Source organism: Mustelus asterias, chromosome 26, assembly GCF_964213995.1.
Source record: "Mustelus asterias chromosome 26, sMusAst1.hap1.1, whole genome shotgun sequence".
NCBI lineage: Eukaryota > Metazoa > Chordata > Chondrichthyes > Carcharhiniformes > Triakidae > Mustelus > Mustelus asterias.
This window is the reverse complement of record NC_135826.1, coordinates 37,030,923-37,053,482: the sequence shown is the minus strand read 5'-3', so window position 1 is coordinate 37,053,482 and position 22,560 is coordinate 37,030,923. Positions and strand designations below refer to the sequence as shown.

The 22,560-nt window shown below is 45.6% G+C and overlaps 1 protein-coding gene across 1 annotated transcript in view; it reads right to left on the bottom strand.

Moving 5' to 3' along the window:
• fbn3 (fibrillin 3) overlaps nt 1-22,560 on the bottom strand; it is a 268,519-nt gene that overhangs the window by 157,663 nt on the left and 88,296 nt on the right. Inside the window, exon 8 of the mRNA XM_078198473.1 lies at nt 10,295-10,420. Coding sequence (XP_078054599.1) covers nt 10,295-10,420 — 126 coding nt within the window. The remainder of the gene's footprint in view (nt 1-10,294; nt 10,421-22,560) is intronic.

The following is a 22,560-nucleotide window of genomic DNA, read 5'->3' as shown; positions in this document are numbered from 1 at the left end:
ACCTCCTCCAGTGCCAGTATATCCTTTCTCAAGTAAGGAGAACAAAACTGTACACAGTACTCCAGGTGTGGCCTCACCAGCACCTTATACAGTTGCAACATAATCTCGCTGTTTTTAAACTCCATCCCTCTAGCAATGAAGGACAAAATTTCATTTGCCTTCTTAATTACTTGCTGCACCTGCAAACCAACTCCTTGAGATTCCTGCACAAGGACATCCAGGTCCCTCTGCACAGCAGCATGCTGCAATTTTTTACCATTTAAATAATAGTCCATTTTACTGTTATTCCTACCAAAATGGATGACCTCACATTTACCAACATTGTACTCCATCTGCCAGATCCTCGCCCACTCACTTAGATTATCTATATCCCTTTGCAGACTTTCAGCGTCCTCTGCACACTTTGCTCTTCCACCCATTTTAGTGTCATGTGCGAATTCTGACACACTACACTTGGTCCCCAACTCCAAATCATCTATGTAAATCGTAAACAATTGCAGTCCCAACACTGATCCCTGAGGCACACCAGTAGTCACTGATCGCCAACCAGAAAAACACCCATTTATTATTGTCACATGTATTCGTATAAGTGAAAAGTATTGTTTCTTGCGCATTATACAGTCAAAGCACACCGTTCATAGAGAAGGAAAGGAGAGAGTGTGGAGTGTTACAGTCATAGCTAGGATGTAGAGAAAGATCAACTTAATGCGAGGTAGGTCCATTTTCTGAATGGACTAAATGGATTCTGTATCCCATTAATCATCTTATATCCCTTGACAAGATGCCCCAGTTTCATGACCTCTCCACACGTACAGTTTGAGCTTCTCAAATCTTTTCTCCCAGCTCATTCTGCATTACTAAACTCATAACTTTAATTTATTTCACAAGTACCTTTCACTAATTTACCTCCTTGCTGTGTCTGTCTCACCCAAACGCCTATCTGCAAATCATCACACAATACAATGCCTGGAAATTTCCCCGTCATTCAGTGTGCAGGGGTCCTGAGTGCCATTGTGCCTGACAAACGACCCTTTGTAAACTGTCTTGGATTAATTTATTCCAGATGGGAACACAGGAAAACACATCAAAATTTCTGCTCCGCTGTTTCACAGCTATGATTAACCTCTGCAACGCTCTTATAATTTTGTCGAAGCTTGCCTAGCTACTCTGAGAACTTCCAGGAATATTTCAAACAATTCATTTCATTTTCTTGCAGCCTTTTGGGCTTTGACTATCCTCTAATTCATAAATTATTACATCTGGAACTGTGCCACTTTGAACCCTCTCCAACTTACAAACAAACCAATTTGCACAGTGAGAACTGGCTGGGCCACTGCATCCTCCCCTTCCTAAGCAAAGAAAAAGGCACCAGTAGCAAGAAGCTCCATTTTTTTCTTCCAATTTAGTTGTGCCGATTCTTAAACCTTGCGCTGTGAATGTACATACATTCTTGTTATACAAATGAAACCATATGTACATTCTTGCACGCAAATGTGTCCAGATGTACATGCGTGTATACACATGGCAGTCCATGCACACCTACAACTGCATATATGGCCAGAATGTTACGGCCGTTCATGCCGGTGGGATTTTCCCATCCCGCTGCAGTGAACGGAGATTTGGCTGGCCGCCAAATCTCCAACTTTGCTGCAATGGGAGCGTGATGTGAACAGCTGGTAAGATCGCACCCTAAGTCTCTGCATACAACTATGACTTGATGTACATGTTTGTAAGCATGTAACTTTACACACATATATACTTGTTATTGTATGTATATGTCTACATGTATATGTGACTTTGTGTTTTCCTATGATCGGATGTGATAGATATGAACATATATGTGATGACAACAGAGCTATAAGCATATGTGACTATGTGTATAGGTTCATACAAAAATGCACCTGTCTATATATGTACCTATATACACATGTGGCTCTGGGTACATGTCAATACAGTAAGAAGTTTAACAACACCAGGTTAAAGTCCAACAGGTTTATTTGGTAGCAAAAGCCACACAAGCTTTCGGAGCTCCAAGCCCCTTCTTCAGGTCCCTGAAGCCCAAGCCCCTGAAGAAGGGGCTTGGAGCTCCGAAAGCTTGTGTGGCTTTTGCTACCAAATAAACCTGTTGGACTTTAACGTGGTGTTGTTAAACTTCTTACTGTGTTTACCCCAGTCCAACACCGGCATCTCCACATCATACATGTCAATACACAAGGGACTTTCTATATCTGGAACAGAATGCATATACTACTGCACACACATACCAAAGTGAGTGACAATGGACCAACAGAGAAAGATGGGAGCTAGAAGTGAGACTAAATATATTTAGATCCATCACTGTAGGGAAATTTACTATTTATTACCACAGCTCACAAGGTAAATGTTGAATGTGTGCATGTAGAACAGTGCTTATATCAAAACGTTTGAGTATATGTATATGCAGTAAGAAGTTTAACAACACCAGGTTAAAGTCCAACAGGTTTATTTAGTAGCAAATGCCACTAGCTTTCGGAGCGCTGCCCCTTCGTCAGGCGGAGTGGAGAAATGTTCACAAACAGGGCATACAGAGACACAAACTCAATTTACAGAATAATGATTGGAATGCAGTCTTTACAGATAATCAAGTCTTAAAGGTACAAACAATGTGAGTGGAGAGTGCATTAAGCAAAGGTTAAAGAGATATGTATTGTCTCCAGACAGGACAGTCAGTGAGATTCTGCAAGTCCAGGCAAGCTGTGGGGGTTACAGATAGTGTGACATGAACCCAAGATCCCAGTTGAGGCAGTCCTCATGTGTGCGGAACTTGGCTGTCAGTTTCTGCTCAGCGACTCTGCGCTGTCGTGTGTCGTGAAGGCCGCCTTGGAGAACGCTTACGCGAAGATCAGAGGCCGAATGCCCGTGACGTAACGTGTAAGCATTCTCCAAGGTGGCCTTCACGACACACGACAGCGCAGAGTCGCTGAGCAGAGACTGATAGCCAAGTTCCGCACACATGAGGACGGCCTCAACTGGGATCTTGGGTTCATGTCACACTATCTGTAACCCCCACAGCTTGTCTGGACTTGCAGAATCTCACTAACTGTCCTGTCTGGAGACAATACACATCTCTTTAACCTGTGCTTAATGCTCTCTCCACTCACATTGTTTGTACCTTTAAGACTTGATTATCTGTAAAGACTGCATTCCAATCATTATTCTGTAAATTGAGTTTGTGTCTCTGTATGCCCTGTTTGTGAACATTTCTCCACTCCGCCTGACGAAGGGGCAGCGCTCCGAAAGCTAGTGGCATTTGCTACCAAATAAACCTGTTGGACTTTAACCTGGTGTTGTTAGACTTCTTACTGTATTTACCCCAGTCCAACGCCGGCATCTCCACATATATGTATATGCAATATAGCTATAGTAATGAATGAAACAAAACTGGAGGATGAGGCATTGAGTATAATAGAATGAATGAAATTGGCCTGCAAACAACATTCTAGGTGAATAATTGTGAAATTTTGAAGGAAATATAGAAGTGGAGGGAGAAACAGCGCAAAGACCTGACACAATGTTAATAAAGCTGATGTGTCAAAGTGACTTTCTTTCTGATTTTTACCTCCTGCTGCTCCTTTCCATTCACTCATTGTAATGATGTATGATTCACACTTCCTCAGGTGCAATAAAAGTATTTATTAACAAGGAAAAGCTGCACAGAGACCCGGCACTGCCTGCGCCACCGCCCCCCCCCCCATCCCCCCGTCCCCCGCAACCCTAGAGCAGCCCACCAGCTGCCTTCAGTCTCTACATGTCTTCTAGATGTTTTCTGCCGAAGAGAGATCGCCACTCTCTGGGGCGACTACCCACTCTCAGTCCTAATTGTTCCCTCAAGTTAGGTGACCCTCTTCTGCTGTGTTGTCCTTAAAGAGGCAATCACCACACTTGTGAAGATTTCTCACGAGAGCTTTTTGGGGGGACTCTTCCTAATTTCTACACCAATCGTCTTTTAATTCACCCCGGGGAGTTCTCCCTGGGTTATTAAATTAACTTTTTAGATTTTAAGTCATTTACCTGACAGATTACATGTCAAATTTCCTGGTACTGTCCATGTATTCAGAGTAAACATGCGTAAACTGCTCGCGCTCCGATGGGAATACCTGAGGATGAAATTTCTCCGACTTGAAAGATATCTCCGCAGAAATACTCAAGAAATTCTACACTGCCTTATACTAAATGATGCTGAATAAGCTGGCCCAGAAATGCCACACATTCTCTGGATGGGGTGGAAGTGCATGGGGATGAGTTTCCCCTCACTGCCGTGTCCCGATTTATTCATTCCCAAATCCGAGAGGTGGGGTTATTGGAATATTTATGACGTGAGCCTACAGATTCGGATCCCGCCGCTCTGGAAGTGGGCACTGGAGGCCCAAAATAGGCAAAGATAATAAAAGAAAACATTGATTCTTTTCAAGGAAGCTTCTCTCTGCCAGACCTGAAAACGGGAGGAATAATTATCAGGAACCCGCTGACTCTGTAGAATGTGAGGATGAAATCCTGTTTTTAACACTTGGTTGAACCCACTGACATAGGGACCAGAGGAAGCTTACTGAATGTTTATGTATCAGCAAAACACAACTTAGAAGCCCAGGGGGACACAGAACATGGAGGTTCATTGCTGCCTGTAAAGAAATAAATCTATTTGTAATGCACCTTTCACATTCTGAGGATTTGATTTGATTTGATTTATTATTGACATGTGTTAATATACAGTGTTGTGAAATTTTGAAGGAAATATAGAAGTGGAAGGAGAAATTGTTTCTTGCGCACTATACAGACAAAGCATACCGTTCAGAGAGTACACAGGGGAGAAGGAAGTGAGAGGGTGTAGAATGTACTGTTACAGTCATAGCTAGGGTGCAGAGAAAGATCAGCTGAATATAAGGTAGATCCATTCAAAAGTCTGATGGCAGCAGGGAAGATGCTGTTCTTGAGTCGGTTGGTACGTGACCTCAGACTCTTGTGTCTTTTTCCCTGACGGAAGAAGGTGGAAGAGAGTATGACCGGGGTGCATGGGGTCCTTGATTATGCTGGCTGCTTTTCCAGGGCAGCGGGAGGTGTAGACAGAGTCAGTGGATTAGAGGCTAGTTTGCGTGATGGACTCTATGTCCCAAAGGGCTTCGCAGCCAATGAAGTACTTTAGAAGAACAGTCACTCTCATAACAGAGAGTTAAAAGACCGGGGTGGGATTTTGGCACCCTCCCTCCCTCCCCCGCCCACTATAACCAGTCATCCAGCAGCTTGCTACTCACTAGCACGGGATCTTAAAGCCCGCCGGAACGAAGGGCCAAAAATTTCATGCCCCAGATAATTTGCTTTATTGACGTGAGTTGACCAGGAAGTCTGGAAATTTCCCCCTACACTTTTTCGATAGTATATTTGACATCAATGGGAAAGCAGGCAGGGCCTGAGCTTAAAGTCACATTCAAAAGACAGCAGCTCACAACAGTGCAGCACTCCCTCAGTACTTCACTAGACTTTCAGCTTAGTTTCTGAGCTAAAGCCATTGAAACTTCTGTCACGTTGATATATTGAGTTAGGGAGCTGTCTGCAACCAGAACAAGCTCGGTCGATGTTAAAGTTCTATTTGTTGGGACATGTTGTTTGGGCTCACACATCAGGGACAGCAGTGGACGGTGGTGGATCTTGGTCTCGACAGGAGGCAGCAGCACAGGATAGATAACCAGCAAAGAGAAAGAGGTTCAGCAGTGACTGGGATTTGAATCTGGCATCTTCTGATGTGTATGACTTAGTACCTTCCCTGGAACTCGAGTCTTCCCACTAAGTTCCAGATAACTCTTTAGACTGATGTCCTAATGGATAGAATGTCACAATCTAGACAGGGTTATCACTGATCTGCTCTGGTAGGAGCTGTGTTTTAAATTGGTTAAATTTGACCAGTACCTCTACAAACATTTGGGGGCCATCATGCCTCGAATCTGCCAAACTGTCTCTCAGGTCTCTCGGTTTGGATAAGGGAGAATGGCCATCAAGAGAGAGAATGTACACACAGTGGGCGGGATTTTACGGCCTTGCTCAACCCGAGACCGGAAAATTCTGCCAGAGGGCAACGGACATTTCCATTGTCCGTCCCTCGCCCGCTCCAAATCTGTGGCGGGCGGGGCGGTAGAATTCTGGCGACTGTGTCAAGCAAAACTAAAATTATTGTTAGGTATTTTCTTGACTTGCTGTCTTCAAGCCCTGGAAACATAGATGGAGTTTAGGTGATTTTCTAGATGATTACAAGCAGTGCTGGATGATTTTCTCGATGATTACGAGCAGTGTTGGGTGATTTTATCAATGATTACGAGCAGTATTGGGTGATTTTATCAATGATTACAAGCGGTGTTGGGTGATTTTATTAATGATTATGAACAATGCTGGATAATTTTATCAATGATTACGAGCAGTGCTAGGTGATTTTATCAATGATTACGAGCAGTGCTAGGTGATTTTATCAATGATTACGAGCAGTGCTAGGTGATTTTATCAATGATTACGAGCAATGCTGGGTGATTTTATTGATGATTATGGAGGACAGTAATATCTCAGTATCAACCCTGTCTACACAGAGGACAGTTACAGCTATGTCTACTGTGTAGACGGTAATAACCCAGTATCAACCCTTTGTCCAGTGTAGCAGCTCCATCTAGACTAGTCAGCAGTATATCCAAACTGAGTGAGATCACTGTCACGCTGGATGCTATTCCCCCAGAGACACTTTGCAGCTGCAGCCACAGTTTGGTAGATAAGGCCCATTGTGACATGTTGTCATTCTCTCAATGTGGAAACAACCAGAAATTTGGATGTTGCTTCATTTAAATAATATCCCTTCTGTTGTTGTTTGTTCCTCATTGTGAATGGTTACACCAGATTAAATCAAAGTCCAGCTTTGTTGTGTCAGGGCTTCCTTCACACTTGCCATTATATTCAGGGTGATCAATTCCCCTGGACATCTAGAGACATGTGATGATGGGTGATTCACAACTCCCGCCTCTCCCACCTTCCGCTCTCTTTCCGGTATCTGCACTATTTTGCCTTTGTTCAAAACTATCTTCTTGGATGGAGACATCTGGTAATGAGTAACAGTTACAGCCCCTGAAGCATTTAAAAAAAAAAGCTTTTGTTCCGATTCATGAACTCTGTGGTATTGCACATTTGAGCTGACATAAGAGTCTCCGAGGTTTCAGAGGATATTGTTTACTGATGGATTACAGACACACACACTGTTAGTTTATGGGAACAGCAGTATTGATGTGTATAATTTGTGATAGGCTGGCTCAGATGAAAGTACTGACACCCCCTCTTGTTCTGGCTTTGAACAAAGAACGAAGTTCAGCTTGAAACTTCACACGGCATTCTGACTCAAAAACTAACTTTGATGTTGTGCAGCCAGCAGACATGGGCCAGGCTGCTCGGGACACTCATTCTGTTGCTGGACAAGTTTTCCCTTTGTCTCTCAAAGGCTCAAGCGCTCGGAATCCTGTACCTGCTGCAACCTTAAGAGAAATCCTCTCCTCATTCTCCAGGGGCTCCCCCTCCAACAACACAAATGCATGTGGACACCAGTTAAGGACAGGACTCCCAAAATAATCAGTCACTGTCCAAACTCTTATGTCAACACAAGCTACTAAAGCGGATGGTGGCCGTCAGCATCCAGTGTGTGGGGAGAGAGCCCACATGCTAAGGAACTTCCCCCAACAACAGTCCATGTTCAGGAAACTGTACCCCAACAAAAGGCCAAATCCAGGGCCCGGTACCCCAGCAAGAGGCCAAATCCAGGGCCCGGTACCCCAGCAAGAGGCCAAATTTAGGGCCCAGTGCCCCAGCAAGAGGCCAAATTCAGGGCCCAGTACCCCAGCAAGATGCCAAATCCAGGGCCCGGTACCCCAGCAAGAGGCCAAATTCAGGGCCCAGTACCCCAGCAAGAGACCAAATCCAGGGTCCTGTACCCCAGCAAGAGATCAAATCCAGGGCCCTGTACCCCAGCAAGAGGCCAAATCCAGGGCCTGGTACCCCAGCAAGAGGCCAAATTCAGGGCCCGGTACCCCAGCAAGATGCCAAATCCAGGGCCCGGTACCCCAGCAAGAGGCCAAATTCAGGGCCCTGTACCCCAGCAAGAGGCCAAATTCAGGACCCTGTACCCCAGGAAGAGACCAAATTCAGGGCCCTGTACCCAGTATAAGGCCAAATCCAGCACCCTGTCCCCAGTATGAGGTCATACTCAGGAAACTGTACATCAGCAAGAGACCAAGTTCAGAACCCAGTATCTCAGTAAGAGGTCAGATCCAGGGCCCTGTATCCCACAATGAAGTGGAGATGCCGGTGTTGACTCCCACTCACCTGATGAAGGAGCAGCGCTCTGAAAGCTTGTGGCTTGTGCTACCAAATAAACCTGCTGGACTTTAACCTGGTGTTGTGAGACTTCTTACTGTACCTACAATGAAGCCATATCCAGGGCCCAGTACCTCAGCAAGAGGCCATAATGAGGGATCCATATATGAGCTAAGTCAATGTCTCTGGAACCATACCATGGAAAGGGTTAGTGCCCAGGGAACAGTAAACCAGTGAGAGAGAGTGCCCTTAGCTGAGGGGAGAGAAAGCACCTGTGTAATAATATCCAACACCAAAAAATCAACTATCGCTCCAGCAGGATCTCCTCACTCCAGGAATCCACAGGCTTTTAAATTTATTGTCACCTAGCTTCTATTTCCTGATTAACATTGTGTCCTGCATTCCTGAAGTGGTGCTGTAGGGCAGCGGGCCGTCACTATTGGTTAAAGTGGACAGGGTCAGTTGGATAATCTGCTGTGCACGTAAATGGAATCTTTGATTTTGAATTTGACTTTTGCAAAGTGTAACAAAGAGTGGTCTGTGTGATGGAAAGAGAGCAAGTTAGTCGAGTCCCTAACCACTCACATAACTGGTACCTTTACAAAGGCAGCCTCAACTCCAAACTCCCATTCCAACACTGGCAGAAATATTTGGAACAAAAGCATTCCAGCCTTATCCAAACTCAAACCTGCAAAGTATTTGATTCTTGGCTCACTTTGAAATGATCATGTTGGAACGTTTCAGCTCTTTCATTGGCACAGTATGCTTCCTGAGCTCTGTGAGAAACTACACGCTGAAGCAACAGTTTAAATAGAGAACACACATTGATTCAAAGTCTTCAAACAATGCAGAACACTGAATCCCCCGAGTCTGAAGTGACTGAGTCATTATTTTTGACTAACCAAATAAACCAAATCAAATTAACTGAGGGACAAATTAAGAGAGGCAGCTCCCCCCAACGCCCCCCCAAAAAAGCGAACTGCCCGAAGCAAAAAACAAAGCAGAAAGGAAACTTAAAACATCAAACTAAAATGTGATTAAAAGGGTCAATAATACACCCCAGCCCCATGCGGTGCCCAACGAGCATGGAAGGCCTCAACAGTGCCCTCGGACACCGCATGCTCCCTCTCCAGGGAGACCTGGCCCACGAATACAGCCGCGGTGGAGGGGCAGACAGTCAGGCTGGACAAATTCCTCAGTCACCCGCTGCCTGGACCTGTTTATGACAAGTTTTTCCAGGCCCAGGAGCAGGTTCACGAGGAGGTCCTCCGCTTTCCCCCGCCCTCCTCCGCATCGGGTGCCCATAGATCAGGAGCGTGGGACTGAAGTGCAAACAAAACATCAAGAAAAGGTTTTTAAGGAGAAATGACTGGGTCTTGGGGTTTATATTTTGGTAAGTTAACACACTTTAAGCAGGAATGAAGGATGAACAGAGAGTTTGAACACCGGGGCCAATGACCAGTTCCCTACAGCAATGGCTCCTTACAATATTGGCTCCCCAGTGATTGGCTCCTGAGAGTGGTTGTCTACCATTGTCATTGGTTTCTGACAGTGATTCCTACAGTGATCTATTCCTTACAGTGATTGGCTCCCTACAGTGATCTATTCCTTACAGTGATTGGCTCCCTACAGTGATCTATTCCTTGCAGTGATTGGCTCCTTCAGTGGTTAAGTCGATTGGCCGTGCTAAATTGACTCTAGTCTCAGGGGGAGTAGCAGGGTTAATATGTGGAGTTACAGGAATAGGGCCTGGGTGGGATTGTGTTTGGTGCAGACTCGATGGGCCAAATGGCCTCCTTCTACAATGTAGGGATTCTAAGATACTCCTTACAGTGATTGGCTCCTTACAGTGATTTATTCCTTATAGTGATTGGCTCCCTACAATGACGGACTCCATTTTTAGTGACTAATCTGTCAGACTTACCAATACACCTGGAGCCATCCAGGCTTGTGACAAAGTCGCGTGGACAGGTGCAGACGTAGCTTCCAACTGTGTTGGAGCATTCACCCCCATCGCAAACCCCAGAAATGGTGCTGCACTCGTCAATATCTGGAAAGAGAGAGACAGAAAGATCAAAATACAGACAACGAGAGGTGGAAAATCATTGACTAAAGGCCAGGAGGATTGAAAATCCATTTAAAAACCTTGGATATCACTGAGCTAGCTTAAAACATAGCAGCTGGACAAACTGCTTTGTATTTTGTTAAAGAAACGCTCCAAAAATGTAGGAATTCTGGATGTGGGCGCACAGCAAGTCAGTGGGTTGAAAGTTTAAACCTGCCATTCTGCACCAAGAGGAGGCAGAGCTTCAGTTGTGATGTGAAGGAGGTGACGGTGATATGGCCAATTCTCCATGGACTGGTCGCGGTGCCTCCTAGTGACCTATTTGTAATCTGTCAGGACAGCATCAACAAATGATCAATGAAACACTTTTGCCCCAGAGCAGCTCATGCATTTAGATCAGCAGGTATCAGCATCATTGAGAATGTCATTACATCGTAGGAGAAATCCTAAGTTGAGTATCCTAAATTGCATTAAGGTAGACAAGTCCCCAGGACTGGATGGGATCTATCCCAGGTTACTGTGGGAAGCACGGGAAGAAATAGCTGGGGCCTTGAAAGATATCTTCACATCCTCTTTGATCACAGGTGAGGTTCCAGAGGACTGGGGAATAGCCAATGTTGTTCCCTTGTTTTAGAAAGGAAGCAGGGATAATCCAGGAAATTATAGGCCGGTGAGCCTGACATCAGTGGTGGGGAAGCTTTAGAAAAATATACTGAGGGACAGGATATGTACACATTTGGAAGAAAATGGACTAGTTAGTGACAGGCAGCATGACTTTGTACAGCGGAGGTCATGTCTCACCAACTTGATTGAGTTTTTTGAAGCGGTGACAAAGATAGTTGTTGAGGGAAGGGTTGTGGATGTATTTTATATGAACTTTAGTAAGGTGTTTCACAAGGTACCACATGGCAGACTAGTACAAAAACTAAAATCACATGGGATTCAGGGTGGACTGGCGAGATGGAAACAGAACTAGCTTGGTTATAGAAGACAGAGAATAGCGGTGGAAGGGTGTTTTTCAGAGATCTGTAGCTAGTGGTGTACCACAGGGATCAGTGCTGGGACCTCTGTTGTTTGTCGTGTATATATAAATGATCTGGAGGAAAATGTAGGTGGTCTGATTAGCAAGTTTGCGGATGACATGAAGATTGGTGGAGTTGCTGATAGTGCCGAGGATTGTCAGAGGATGCAACAGGATATAGATAGATTGGAGACTTGGGCACAGAAATGGCAGATGCAGTTTAATCCGGACAAATGCGAGGTGATGCATTTTGGAGGATCAAATTTAGATGTGAATTATACTGTAAATGGCAGAACCCTTAGGAACATTAACATACAGAGGGATCTGGGCGTGCAGGTCCACAATTCCCTAAAAGTGTCAACACAGGTGGCCAAGGTGATTAAGAAAGCATATGGCATGCTTGTCTTCATCAGCCAGGGCACTGAGTACGAGTTGGGAAATCATGTTGCAGCTATATAAAACGTTGGTTAGGATGCATTTGGAGTATTGCACCACCACATTACCAGAAGGACGTGGAAGCTTTGGAGATAGTGCAAAGAAGATTCACCAGGATGTTGCCTGGTCTTGAGGGTGTTGGCTATGAGGAGAGGTTGAATAAACTAGGATTGTTTTCACTGGAAAGACGGAGACTGAGGGGAGACCTGATAGAGGTCTACAAAATTATGAGAAGCATAGACAGGGTGGATAGTCAGTGGCTTTTTCCAAGGGTGGAAGTGTCAATTACAAGGGGGCACAGGTTCAAGGTGAGAGGGGGAAAGTTTAAGGGAGATGTGTTGGATTGTTTTCATTAGAGTGTCGGAGGGTGAGGGGGGACCTGATAGAGGTTTACAAGATTATGACAGGCTTGGATAGAGTGGATAGTCAGAGTCTTTTTCCCAGGGTCGAAGGGTCAATTACTCGGAGGCATAGGTTGAAAGTGAGAGGGGGAAAGTTTAAAAGAGATGTAAAGGACAAGTTTTTCACACAGAGGGTGGTGAATGCCGGGAACGCGCTGCTGGAGGAGGTGGTGGAAGCAGATTCTATAACAACGTTCAAGAGGCATCTGGAAAGATACATGAATAGGCAGGGAATAGTGAGATATGGACCACATAGAGACAAGAAAACATTCGAGAGACATCTGTTTCGGCACAGACTTGGTGGGCTGAAGGACCTGTTCCTGTGCTGTACTGTTCTTTGTTCATTGTATGGGGGAAATCTTTCATGCAGAGAGTGGTGGGTGCCTGGAATGCGCTGCCAGAGGTGGTGGTGGAAGCAGGCACATTAGCAACATTTAAGAGGCATCTGGATGGGTACGTGAATAGGGAGGGAATAGAGGGATACGGACCAAGGGCAGATGTTTTTTTTTAGTTTCGTTGGGGCGTTATGATTGGCACAGGCTTGGAAGGCTGAAGGGCCTATCCCCGTGCTGTACTTTTCTTTGTTCTTTGTTCTTTATTCTTTAGCTTTTGCTTCCATTGCTTGCAATTGTCACACAGATGGCATGGTGGTACAGTGGTTAGCACTGTTGCTTCACAGCGCCAGGGATCTAAGTTCAATTCCTGCCATGGGTGACTGTCTGTGGGGAGTTTGCATGTTCTCCCTATGTCTGTGTGAGTTTCTTTCAGGTGGTCTGGTTTCTTCCCACGGTCCAAAGATGTTCAGGTTAGGTTGATTGGCCATGCTAAATTGCCCTTGAGTGTCAGGGGGACTAGCAGGATAAACACACAGGGTTATGGGGATGGGGCTTGGGCGGGATTGTTGTCAGTGTAGGTTTGATGGGCCAAATGGCCTCCTCCTGCACAGTAGGGATTCTATGATTCTATTCTATACACACACTCACATTTATTCGCATGTAAACAATCACATGCTCACATTTATCCATGTCACCCATGTCTTATTCTCACCCAGTCTTCTTAATCTCACCCTCACAGCAACGTCGTCTAAAGCAAAACCCATCAATCCTACTGTCACAGCCACATACTCACTCACTCACCCATTTCATTCAAAGCAGGATAAAACCATACAATATAATGTTACAAGATACCTATTCACCCAATAAGGAATGCTCAAGACAACAGGTCTGTACCATAAGGTTGAGGGGAAGAAAATTCTGAAAAAGATCTTCAAACTTCATGTGAATTGTGCTGATCAACATAGTCTATGATGTATTCAAGGACCGGAGTGGGTAAATGGATACTGGACTTACTGAGTCATCGCAGATTGACTTGTCCTTAGACAGTCTGACACAATAGAGCTTTATCTGAAACACTCAGGAGCCCAGATGAGTGATGTTAAGCATTATATTTGTATAAGCATCTGCACCAAAAACAGCAGTTTATCAAGCGTGCACAATAGAAGTGTTTGTGTAAACACAAACTCTGGGAGAGACCGGTCTTTGTCAGGTGGTGACAGACTGATTTTGCTTAACGGAAATGACTCAGGACTGATTGCAGAACTTAGGCCTGGTGGTTACTCACACAGCCCGAGGCTGACAACACTAATTTCTGTAAGTTTGCCAACTCCAGTTGGTGGTATTCATGAAGGCTTGATCATATGACATCTGACCACATGACATCTGCAAATATTATTGCACTTATTTTGTAGAGGACAATTCCCCAAGTAGACTTCTGATTTCCTGCTCGCAGCAGCTGTATGGGATGTCCTGGAAACTGGGTGGGAAGTCAGCCCTGAGCAGGTGAGGAGCGGAATCGTTTTAACTATTATTCAATCATGGGGTGTGGCCTTCAATGGCTGGGCCAGCATTTATTGCCCATCCCTAATTGTCCTTGGGGAGGTGATGGTGAGCTTCCTTCTTGAACCGCTTGCAAATTGGGAAAAAAGGACTAGGGAAAAGGGAATACCAAATATGGGTTAGGAATTTGCCTTTGAGTTTGCCCATCGAGTCTGCACCGACCCCCACAATTCCACCCAAACCCTATTCCCATAACCCCACATATTTACCCTGTTAATCCCGACACTAGGGTCACTTAGCATAGCCAATCAACCTAACCCGCACATTTTTGGACTGTGGAAGGAAACTGGAGCACCCGGAGGAAACCCACGCAGACACGGGGAGAATGTGCAAACTCCACACAGACAGTGACCCGAGGCCGGAATTGAACCCAGATCCCTGGCGCTTTGAGGCAGCAGTGCTGACCACTGTGCCGCCCCTCACGACTAATAGGTATAATGCCCTGATATCCTACCTTAATTAGTATGTAATCCTATAAGTCACTGATATATATATATATATTTATATCCACACTGTAACTCCCCCTGCTGTGGTCAGGCTTAGGATTCAATGCTACTTTTGATAGTCTCCCTCCTTATCTCCTTGGGTTCGGGTTGTATGTGAAAACTACAACTCTGAACTGGGAGTTTGAGTCAGAGTCAATCAGTTCTTAGGCCTGGATAGTTTCTCCCGGGTTGGGTGTGCAGAGTCGGGATATTTCCCAGCTCTGCAAACCTGGTCCGGGAGAAAGTGCCCCAGATTGTGGGATTTAGGTTTATTGTCAGTGGGGTTAGCTGGGTGTAGAGGTGGGCTGGGGGAAGGCCTTCCCCAAGTACACAACATTCTGTCAAAGATTTGACAGGGGCATTAAGACAAAAAGAAATCCCTCCGCCCCTCACCCTTGACCCCTCTCAATCCCTCAACATTCCCAGTGGTCCAGTTATGCTGATCTCTGCCACCTTGTGTGCTCTCCCCAGCCCCATGGTCCTTCATATCATCCATGCAAACTTATGTCCCTCCATAGATCACCCCCCCCCCCCTCCCCATCCCCGCCCCCCAGCACCCCGGCCTCTACCTCCCAGCATCCCAGCCTCTATAGCCCCTGTGGCGACTTTGTCAATCCACGCCATTACTCACCACCTTTTGCCCTTACATTTATGATGTCAACTCACCCTGTATTGGCCACAAGTAGACCTCAGCAGCCTTGCTGAGATTAAATAAAATAAAGTTCGAACTCTCATTCATAAAAACCCATTCACTACATTTACATTCCTTCGACAACATAATCATCGAATCCTACAGTGCAGAAGGAGGCCATTTGGCCCATCAAGTCTCAACAGAGCATCATACCCAGGCCCAATCCCCATAACCTCATTTATTTACCCCACTAATCTCCCTACACATATTGGGACACGAAGGGGCAATTTAGCATGGCCTAGCAACCTAATCTGCACATCTTTTGAGTGTGGGAGGAAACCGGAACACTCAGAGAAAACCCTCCCAGACACGGAGAGAGTGTGAGAACGTGAAAACTCCACACAGACAGTCACCCAAGGCTGGAAGTGAATCCAGGTCCCTGGTGCTGTGAAACAGCAGTGCTAACCATTGTGCTTGGACAAATATTTCATTCAAGTGTTTAGTCCATTATAAAACGAAGCATAGACTCACTTCAGAGTCTATAGCCACTCGGGGACTGCCAATCAAACCGTGAAATGGAAGGCACCCCACTTCCTGGAATGGAAGTCTATGAAACCAGTCATGTAGCACAAATCCAGTAATGATATCCCTCAGGTTTATGTCAACAGTTAATGAGAAATAGCAACGTTTGTTTTAAGTGTTCAAAAATTTTTCCTAAAGAGTTTAGAATGCATTGACAGCTTGCAAGTTCCTCTTGACACTTTTGACAGGTGCTTTTGACAGATCTGACACTTTTGAAAGGTTTGACAGTTCCTCGACAGTTCCAATGACTTCATGTCCACTTTTAACAATCCCAAAGAGCACTTCTTCCAGAGATGTTCTGGGACCATATCCAGAGAGGTACCCTGCATCTCCAAAAGTGTACCCCACATCTCCAGAGGCCTCCTCACTGTTTAAACCTGCTCCTACAAAGCCTAATCAGCACACGTCATATTTCCCACTCCTGGGATTAACAGAAATCAGACAAGATTGGAGGCAGCTGCTGTTTTATGTGGCTAGATGCCTCCGTGAAACATGCATGTGCAAATCCAAAGCCAGGCCCATTCCTGCCTTCACGAAAGTGGTAGGTGCTAGGTTTGGAGGCAGGATTCCCGTACTTCATCCTTTCCCTCCATTCCCACAATGACGGAGAGGCTTTCCATTGTCGCGAATATTCAGGGCTTGAACTTTGAATGTCAAAGCCAGCAAGCACATACTGAGTTAAAACAAGCCATGAGTCCACACAAAGGGCAATGGGCTCAGTGTCTGGAGCACTTCACTAAGGGCCTAAGATCAGCTCAGCAACAATGTTTCTAAACTGCTGCCTGAATTCAGACTCAATAAAGGAGAGATTTCATGAATTGGCCGAAATTACAGCAAAACCAAAAGCTGTTTGATCGATAGTGCCTGCGATGGCTTTGCTGCTCTCTCTCCTCTCACTCCATTCCTTCTTTTCAAATATTTATCCCATTCCGTATCCAATAACGCTCCCTGTCATTTGTGGTGAAGAATCCCATGGACAAATCTCCCTCAGTTTAAAGTAAGTAAAGTTAAAGTTTATTTATTAGTCACAAGTAAGGCTTACATTAACACTGCAATGAAGCTACTGTGAAAATCCCCTAGTCGCCACACTCCGGCACCTGTTCGGGTCAATGCACCTAACCAGCACGTCTTTCAGACTGTGGGAGGAAACCAGACAGTGAGGCAGCAGTGCTAACCACTGTGCCACCGGGAATGGAACCCGGGTCCCTGGTACAGTGAGGCAGCAGTGCTAACCACTGTGCCACCGGGAATGGAACCCGGGTCCCTGGTACAGTGAGGCAGCAGTGCTAACCACTGTGCCACCGTGCTGCCCCAGTTTAAAAACCTTCCTTATTTCTTCCAGTGAAAATCCCCAATCTCCGACCCACTTTCCTGATTAGCTCAGCAGTGGAAACAATCTTTCACTATTTACCCGCAGCGATGTTCATAGATTCCTACATTGACTGCTCCTTTGGGCATTGCTCCCGATCCCTATGTTTCTGCTATTTCTCCACTGGAAATGCTGGGCCTCACACTCACCCTACTCCCCCCAGCCCAGAACCCCAACCTCTCTCCTCCCCCTTTCCCATCTCTCCCACTTCCCCCAAATGACATTCTAAAGTCTCCCTCTCTTCCCCTGTTCTCCAGTTACCCTTTATCCTCCTGGTAGTCACTGTCCCACCCAATGTTTCTCAAAGTGTGATCCAGGATGATAGTTAATGTAGATGATGGGAGTCTTGCCCAGTGGCTGGACAGCCAGTGAGAACCTGGCTTTGTTTCCCTTTGGGAAGACCAGTGGAATTAAGTGACAATCGGGCATTTAACTGGGCAGCGGTGGGACTTCCCAGGATCAAGGGCCTCGGGAGGGGCAGTAATCCCACTTCCCGAGAGATGCCGCCCAGCAGAGGCCAGCAGCTGTGCGGTGTGCTAGCACCAGCGAGAAGCCAGTTGCTCCTTCCAGCAATGCACCCATTCAAGGCCCAGGATTGCTGAGGGGCCTAGGCCACAGGCCAGTGATGGTGGGATGGGGTTGTGAGGTGGGGTTGTGAGGTGGGGTTGCAAGAGGGAATAGGAGGAGGGCGGTTATCAACAAGCTGGGGGGTGGCTCACATTGCCCCACCCCGCTTCCCGATCTGACACTCAGAGCCTTTGAACTAGGGACCCCCCCCCTCTCTCGTCCATACGCAACTCCAATTGAGTTTGCTTTCTGGGCTTCCCACATGGCGAGTACCCCAACTGGCAGGATGAGGCCATAAGTGGGCATTAATTTCACATGTCAACATTAGACTTTAGTTCCAGATTTTTGTTGAATTCAAATTCATCTGCCGTGGTGGGATTCGAACCCGGGTCCCCAGAGTATTACCCTGGGTCTCTGGATTACTAGTCCAGTGATAACACTACTACGCCACTGCCATATTGCAACACAATAATGGCCTTTGTGCTCACCCGAGTGTCCTCACGCCCGTATCTCCAAACAGAGGTGAAGATGTTATCTTCCACGCGCATGGATGCTCTTGTTCCATGATGGTACTGGGAGAACAGATCCAACAGCGTCAAAACATGGGAATTCCTGATTGACTGTGCTGCTGGATATTTCCTTGTAAGATCCTAGTTTCAATGTTTGCTGGCCAGGTCCAGCCCTTCCTGTTATGTGCGTGGTACAGCGTGAGGGCCTCTTTCTGCCGGGGATCATGGCACAAGGAAATTCCACATCGTTGACCCAAATTTTCAAGACTGCCAAAATTGCAAACACCAGCCACCTTCCCACGGGCACCTGAGCAGGACCAATAGGAGCAAGCTGGCAAAGGGTATCCCAAAATGGGGGCTGGAATCCCTGCTCAAACTTCGCTCTCTGGAGTTTCTGCTGGAAACACCTCAATGTAAAATGTAATGAAAAACAGAAATGTAGAGTAGATATTTATGGGCAGACGGCATGATTGGATGATTTAACCCCTTGAGCCTGTTCCACCATTAAAACCGGACTGTTCCTATCTCAAATATACTTTACCCTCATTTGTTTCCTTCAAGCCTCAGAACAAAAATCTAACAATTTCAGTCTTTAAATTTGAATTGATTCCGTATCCACGATCTTTTTGGGAAGATAGTTCTCGATTTCCACTATCCTTTGTGTGAGAAAGTTCTTCCTGAATTCACTCCCATAATGTTCTTACTCTAATTTGAAGATTATGCCCCTTTATCCTGCGTTTCTTTCCACAGAAAATTGGCCCGTAGTATTCACTATATCGAATCCTTTTCTAACTTTGAACACCTTGATTTGATCACAGCTCAAGCAGCTAAACTGAAGGGAATGCAAGCCAAGTTTATGCAATCAGAAATTAACCCCTTAAGCCCTGGTATGATTGTGGTGAATCTGCTAGGTACCTCTAAGGGTGCAAGCTTCAGAGCTCAAAACTGAACACAATGCTCCAGGTGAGGTCTGTACAAGCTCTGTATGGGCGGCGACACAGTGGGTAGAACTGCTGCCTCGCAGCACCAGGGGCCCAGGTTCGATTCCCGTCTTGGGTCACTGTCTGTGCAGAGTCTGCACGTTCGCCCCGTGTCTGCATGGGTTTCCTCCGGGTGCTCCGGTTTCCTCCCATAGTCCAAAAGACATGCTAGTTAGGTGCATTAGCCATGCTAAATTCTCCCTCAGTGTACCCGAACAGGCGCTGGAGTGTGGTGACTGAGGAATTTTCACAGTAACTTCATTGCAGTGTGAATGTAAGTCTACTTGTGACACTAATAAATAAACTTTAAAAAACTTTACAATCAAGTCAAGTTGACTGCTGAGGAAGTCTGAGTTCTCCCATGAAAATCTTTTACCCTCCTTAGCAGGCTTTTTTCCTAAAGGTATGTGCTGGGCTTGTGATGATGCAATGATCCCAGCAGTCTTCTTCATGTCTGCAGTGTTTGGCAATGTGTGTCTGTTTTAAATATCACTCAAAGCCCAAGAGATGTCAATCACCCACCTCTTATTCCAAATGACGGATATTTGACATAATTTGTCGAATTATACAAGTATTCCCTCAAGTGATTGTGTTGTTAATCACCATCTCAACCTTTCACAAACAAACGTTTTCAATCAGACCTTTCAAAATACGCCTGGTACATTTGTTCTTGCTTTTGACGTAATTCTTGGTCAGATGCCAAAAAAAATGTACTTTTTTTCCCCCTGATCATTTAGTTAAATTGGAACTGATTCCAATCATCTCTTTGCTCCTTTGCCAGAGCCTGGTCCACACCAGATATCATCTCCAGGCAAAGCCAATACAAACATTATCGCATTCCACATACTGTCCACTTATGGAACCGACTCTGTGTGTGTCCCCTTTTCTCTTCACACCCCGCTGCCCACAACCGCCCCTCCGTCTTTAAAGTTGCTGGAAACTCTCAGCATTTTGGCTCCTCTCAAACAATTTGTTGCTGTTACTATTTCTCGCCCAGGCTCTTATTGTCACATGCTAATCTGCTATTAATCGCTCGCCTAAGTGGTTCCATTCAACACTTCATTGCTTGGCATGCACTAATCCTGGTACCATGATGAGCTAAACTGGAATTTCTACATGCAGCTTCTTAAAGCGTGCTCGGCGTGACAAGCTCTGTATAGGCGGCGACACAGTGGTTAGAACTGCTGCATCACAGCAGCAAAGTATAGATTCAATATTCCTTTAACCTTTTAACCTAAATTTTTCACTAGCAATCAGGTAGACAGCTCCCCTCTCCCACCACTGTTTAGCTCACCAATCACCCCGGTAATTCTTACTTTCTGTCATGGAAACCAGATGGTAAGAGGGAACAGATATCTATATATATCAGAAATATATATATATATATATATACACGTCCAATAAATTACTTCTAAGCGCAGTCACAGTTATGTCGGGAGAGAAGATAGCCAATCTAAACACGGCAAGATCTCTCAAACTCTAAATGAAGATTTAAATGTTTTTGGTGGTGTTTCATGAGGGAGGAATGTTGGCTAGGACATCAGGAGAACTCCATACTCTTCTTCAAATTGTGCCAGAGAATGTTCTCCACCCATCCAAACAGACAGACCTGGTCTGGATTAGCTGCTGAAGATCTGATGGAGGCTTTGAACCCACTATCGCCTGACTCAATGTGAACATGCTATCAACTCAACCAGACTCGCATGTGAGAATGACATGTAAGCGTGGGCCACACTCATTCCTGTGGGTAAAACTGCTCTGGAAACAGCTGAGACTATAAAAAGGAGACTTTGGGCATTCAGTTGTGTCAGAGATCATTTCCCTGAGTATCTTGGCACGGACATGAGAAAGCTCCTTAACCACTTCCCTTTCTGAGGTAAAAGAGACGGGGACAGAAAACATTCACAGAGTATGGTCAGATACTGTCAAAAACATGCACAATGCTTTACAATCAATCGCTGCTGTTATTAGTGTCACAAATAGGCTTATATTAACACTGCAATTAAGTTACTGTGAAAATCCCCCAGTCGCCAAACTCTGGCGCCTGTTCGGGTATGCTGAAGCAGAATTTAGCATGGCCAATACACCTAACCAGTGTGTCTTTTGGACTGTGGGAGAAAACTGGAGCACCCGGAGGAAACCCATGCAGACACGGGGAGAACATGCAGATTCCACACAGACAGTGACCCAAGCTGGCAATTGAACCCGAGTCTCTGGCACCGTGAGGCATAGAATCATAGAAATCTCTTTATTCAGAGGGTTGGGGACACTCAGTTGCTGAATACATTCAAGACTGAGATTGTTAGGATTTTGGATGACTAAATGAATACGTGGGACATGGACACAGGGTGGGTGAATGGAGTTGAAATAGAAGTTCAGCTATGACCTTATTGAATGGCAAAGCAGGTTTGATAGATCTTATAGCCAACTCCTCTCCGTTTCTTACATTCACCTGAATCCAAAATAACTACAAATTTACTCATGAGATTTAAGACATAGCCAGATACTCAATGGCACATTGGAACTCCATTAAATATTGTTTATTCCCCTGAGAACCCAACCCCTTCCCATCAGAAAAACAGGAACGAGAGGCTGGCTATAATCAGTGCCAAATGCGACATTGTTTCTGTTGCCCTTTTACACATCTCTCTCTCTCATTCCCAGCCGGAATTCTCTGGCCATTCATGCCGGTGGGATCTCCCAGTTCTGCCGACGGCACACCCCTGCCACAGATTTCCCAGCAGTGAGGGGTGCATTCAATGGGAGATCCCGTTGACAATGGCGGGACCAGAAGATCCCACTGACAGCTAATGGTGGACCGCCTCCACTGCTGTGAACCACACAACAGGGTGCATGGAATATTCCACCCTCTATGTCTTGCTCACACGCACAGATACTTAAAATCTCTGCTTCTTACAAATCCTCTCTCCAGCCTCACACCCCCTTCCACATCCTCGTGTCACAATCCAGTGTCCTGCCTGCTCCCATACATTTTGGATCAGTGCTTTCCTTCCTCTCCGAACTGCCCCAAAATCCTGCATCTTTAAGATTATTATCCTCTGCACACCTCAGACTTTTTCCACCAACCCCACCTCCAACCCTGTCTAATTCTCATTCTTTACACTGACTTCCTGGTTCCAATTCTCACTTACTCGAGCTCAGTTTGGGTCTTCCCTCATCCCCATCGACCACATTGTCTAATTTTCATCTCCAAAGTTTCATCCCCATTGTCTTGAGTTTTACATTCTTC